Source organism: Protopterus annectens, chromosome 13.part0 (genome assembly GCF_019279795.1).
Source record: "Protopterus annectens isolate FY-2018-M chromosome 13.part0, PAN1.0, whole genome shotgun sequence".
Classification (NCBI taxonomy): Eukaryota; Metazoa; Chordata; order Ceratodontiformes; family Protopteridae; genus Protopterus; species Protopterus annectens.
In genome coordinates, this window is record NC_056747.1 from 1188608264 (window position 1) to 1188612025 (window position 3762).

A 3762-nucleotide genomic window follows, 5' to 3' on the forward strand; every position below is an offset into this window, starting at 1 on the left:
TTGACAGCAGGACCTTCTGCAGCTGATGTATTGTGAAGCTGACATTTTAACTTTGTGAGTGGGATTAGCAATTTGCATGCCTTTCTGAAGGAAAGATGCTGTCATTTATAAACCATGTGGCAGAGTCTTTATATGATCAAAGAGAAGCTAGCAGTGTGCCAGAAGGAAGCTGCTGCTTATACTCCATGGCACTCTGTTACACTTACAGGAATCTCCATTCTCAAGCAAAGCTACATGACACTTCTTCCAGTACAGATATATTCTAGGATTTACCTTAAAAGCAGTATTTATTTTCTTACAAAAGGCTAGACATTTTGTAAAGTCTGGTAACTGTAAACAGATTGGAACCTTTGATATATAGTGACAGAGTGGGAATGTCCAGGTGTAGGGTTTGCAATGCACGCTGAATCAAACCCTCAGCTACAGGGATAACCTCTTTACTAGCTCCCAGTTTCTTCAGTTCAAAAGCAGAGAGTCAATTAATATAGTTATGTTAGGTAACGTATGATAATTCCTTCACAATACTTGGCAAATAATTTGATGCAGGGAGTGCTGCTATTGTATATGAACAGATATGCCATGATGGCTTCTTTGGGCATCTGTACTCTGGAACTGATTTTAGAGATAATTGTTTTTGTTTGTGTGCATGTGCACTAAGAATGGAATGGTGCCATCACCAAATGAAACCATGAAATGCCTTCTATAAAATCTAATGTCTCCAAGGCAGGTCTAAATTCCACCACCTGACAAAGTGAATTTGCTGTCAGATAAGGGTAGGTATATACTTTACAAGGAATAGTTCTTTGGAATAGAGGGAAGGTGAGGGGAATGCTGTTGTCAATGACTTGGGCTGGGCAAGGAAGCCACAGCTTAGAAGATGCAAGAGAAAATATGTTTACATTTCAAAACACATAAACAAGAAGCAGTTATATGATAGATACAGGGGTTTTGAAGTAAAGTATCTATTATAAAAAAATAAAAAAACAAGGCGCATGCACGGTATATACAGCTATACAAATGTACAATATCAAATATCATAAACCATCAAAAATATCAACAGTATATAGATATATATATATATATATATATATATATATATATATATATATATATACATATACAGATGAGGTATTAAGCAAGCTCTTATAGACAAAGTATGCAGGTCAGACATAACATCTCAGAGTTCATTACGTACTCCAAATTAAAGAAAATATGACGCAAACTACTGATAAGGCATCAACATAAAATACTGAAATGATGCTGGGGGGATACACAGCTTTGAAAACAGAAGTGCTCAGATCAGAGAAATTGCAGCACAATGTTTCAGAAAATGTATTTATTTATTATATTTGTATTTGTTTTCTAGGATAGAGCACTGACCTCCACTGACCTTTTTCAGACTTAACCTGGCAGCAGTGTCTGGATAAGTGACTTGCTGAAAGTCACACAGGCAGTGGAAGCTAAGAGAATCAAACCGTGCACCAAAGAAAAGATGTTTTCTTATTCTGAATTAGCCAATGAAAGGAGAAACATGCCCAAGTAATAGTCACCTTAGATAAGTAACGCTAGTTTGTGCATTCAGTGGAAAATCTTTGAAATTTCCTGGCAGACTCCAGAGTGTGTGTGTGTGTGTGTGTGTGTGTGTGTTTTTCTTTAACACTTGCCTGCTTGATTACTTACTACTCAGTTCTTTCACTGAGTTCTCAGGCACTCACTATTGAAAGATACCTAAACTTTGCTTGATTTTTTGTACTCTGTGAACGCCTTAGATTATCTTGAAACATCCTAGAAAGGTGACAGTTTTCAAAAATCCTCAAAAGAGAAAACAGATAGCAGGCAGTTCTTATGCTGGGTGTAAGAAAAAGAAAACAACCTTAATAGCTGACTGTGCATCTTAATCGCAAGGTAGGTGAATGGCAGATGAGATGGGCAAATCTACATTCAGAATCTGTCTTTGCATTTTTAACCATCAGTTTTTAATGGTAGTCTTTTTTCTGGCTGATAAAGGTTATTATCATTCTTTACCATGTGAGGCATATTTCTGTGCTCTTAAGATTCTAACTGATGTGAACTTACTTACTAGTGCCTGAGGCCTGTTAATGCAGTCTCGGTTTGCAAGTATTTAATGTTGTTGTTGTACTCTACATATATCAAACTCTGATTTAAGAAAAGCCATATAACTGTTCATGAAGCCTCAAAGAGGCAGAAATCTGAAAGATAACCCTCCTCTGGGGAAGGGGTAGTCAGGGATGTCAGTCACAGCACAGGCCTTCTCATTGTTACATTACTTATATCATCAGTACCTCAGCCATTTAATTTATATGTCATAGAGTCAAAAATGCTTAAAGTTTTTCCTCATGTTAAAGAGACAAACCACTTATTATTTTTGTAATAAAATGTTTATGTTTGGTATTCTCCATTTTTAAGATTTGTTTTTGGTTTGTATATTTTATTGTTTTCCATGATTACATTTTCCTGGTTTGGCGATGAGTTATCAAGTAAGAAGGACATTACTAAAATCAGTCACTAGGTAAAAATATGCTACATACAACATGCAAACTGCTACTAAAGAAAACAAAAAGTGGCAATTAAATTCTAGTCATGTGTACTATTAACCATTTCAGTGTTTGCTACCCTAATTCCATACATTTCCTTAGTACCAGTTTTATAAGAATTTGAAACTAGCAGAGACAAAAATGATATTTTCTAGATGAAAATGTATTAATCTGATTTTCAATGTGTCCATTTCCAAATGAGGTACAAAGTTACACCTCTCCTCCATATTCTCATTAATGATATATTTCAGTATATTTAATATTGAATTAATATGCTTCACTTGCATATTAAACGTCTATTACTGCCCCCCCCCCCCCAAAAAAAAAAAAAATCATTAAGCTACAGCGGCATGGGCAGCACCTAACTATGTGTACAAATGTACTAAAATACATACATTTAACAAGTGATATCATAATAATCAGTTTTAGTTTCTTAACAACAAAACAGCTAAATCATTTGTAAGATTATGATGTGCAAAGTATTCTCCAAACCGCAATATGCAAGATCTGTCAGTACATTAACTTATTTAATAGTTGCCAATTTTAAGCAGAACAAGGCTCAAAGTATTTCAGAAATAAGAATCACAGGTACAGAGGAACAGTTCAAAGCTAATAATTGCCCATTAATAAAACAAATTAATTTGTAAAGAAAAAATGCTCTAATAATGTGATAATCAAATGTATAAAGCAAGAAAACATTAAAGCTACAAATGTAACAAAAAAGATGCTGTATATTTCAATTACCTAGATAAGAAATTCATACTTACAGTTATACTCTTGGGGTCAAAGGCTGGCTCCTTGGGGGGTTCAGGCTCTGGGGGAGGAGGAGGAGGAGCAGGCTTAGCTGCCTCCTTCTTGGGTTCTATTTTTTTGGGGGCCATGGTGCTGAATTTTCTTCCAAGGAGCTTGAAAGGGTCTTCTTCAAAGTTTGCAGGCTCAGGGACAGATGGCTGGGGACACTCTCTCTGTTTATATAGCCATTCCAGCACTTATACAGGAGGGCAGGCCAACTCAGGACAGCAAATGGTACATACTATAAAAGGAAGAAACTTCAGTCAGGGCTGCATGTGTAACAATTGCTTTTTGTCATCAGCTACTGTCACCTACTGCACAAGTCAGGGCAACAGAAAGACAGCAGTGCATTGTCAATGTTTGGCAGTCATCCTGCATGAAGTTTAATATTTAATTAAAATGTAAGGCTTGAGCT

The 3762-nt window shown here is 36.0% G+C and overlaps 1 protein-coding gene across 1 annotated transcript in view; it reads right to left on the reverse strand.

Moving 5' to 3' along the window:
- Nucleotides 1-3520, reverse strand: part of MYL4 (myosin light chain 4) — a 75070-nt gene extending 71550 nt beyond the window's left edge. The window contains exon 1 of the mRNA XM_044055190.1: nucleotides 3323-3520. Within this exon, the coding sequence (XP_043911125.1) occupies nucleotides 3323-3436 (114 nt within the window). The 5' untranslated portion in view covers nucleotides 3437-3520. The remainder of the gene's footprint in view (nucleotides 1-3322) is intronic.
- Between the last annotated feature and the right edge of the window lie 242 nt (nucleotides 3521-3762).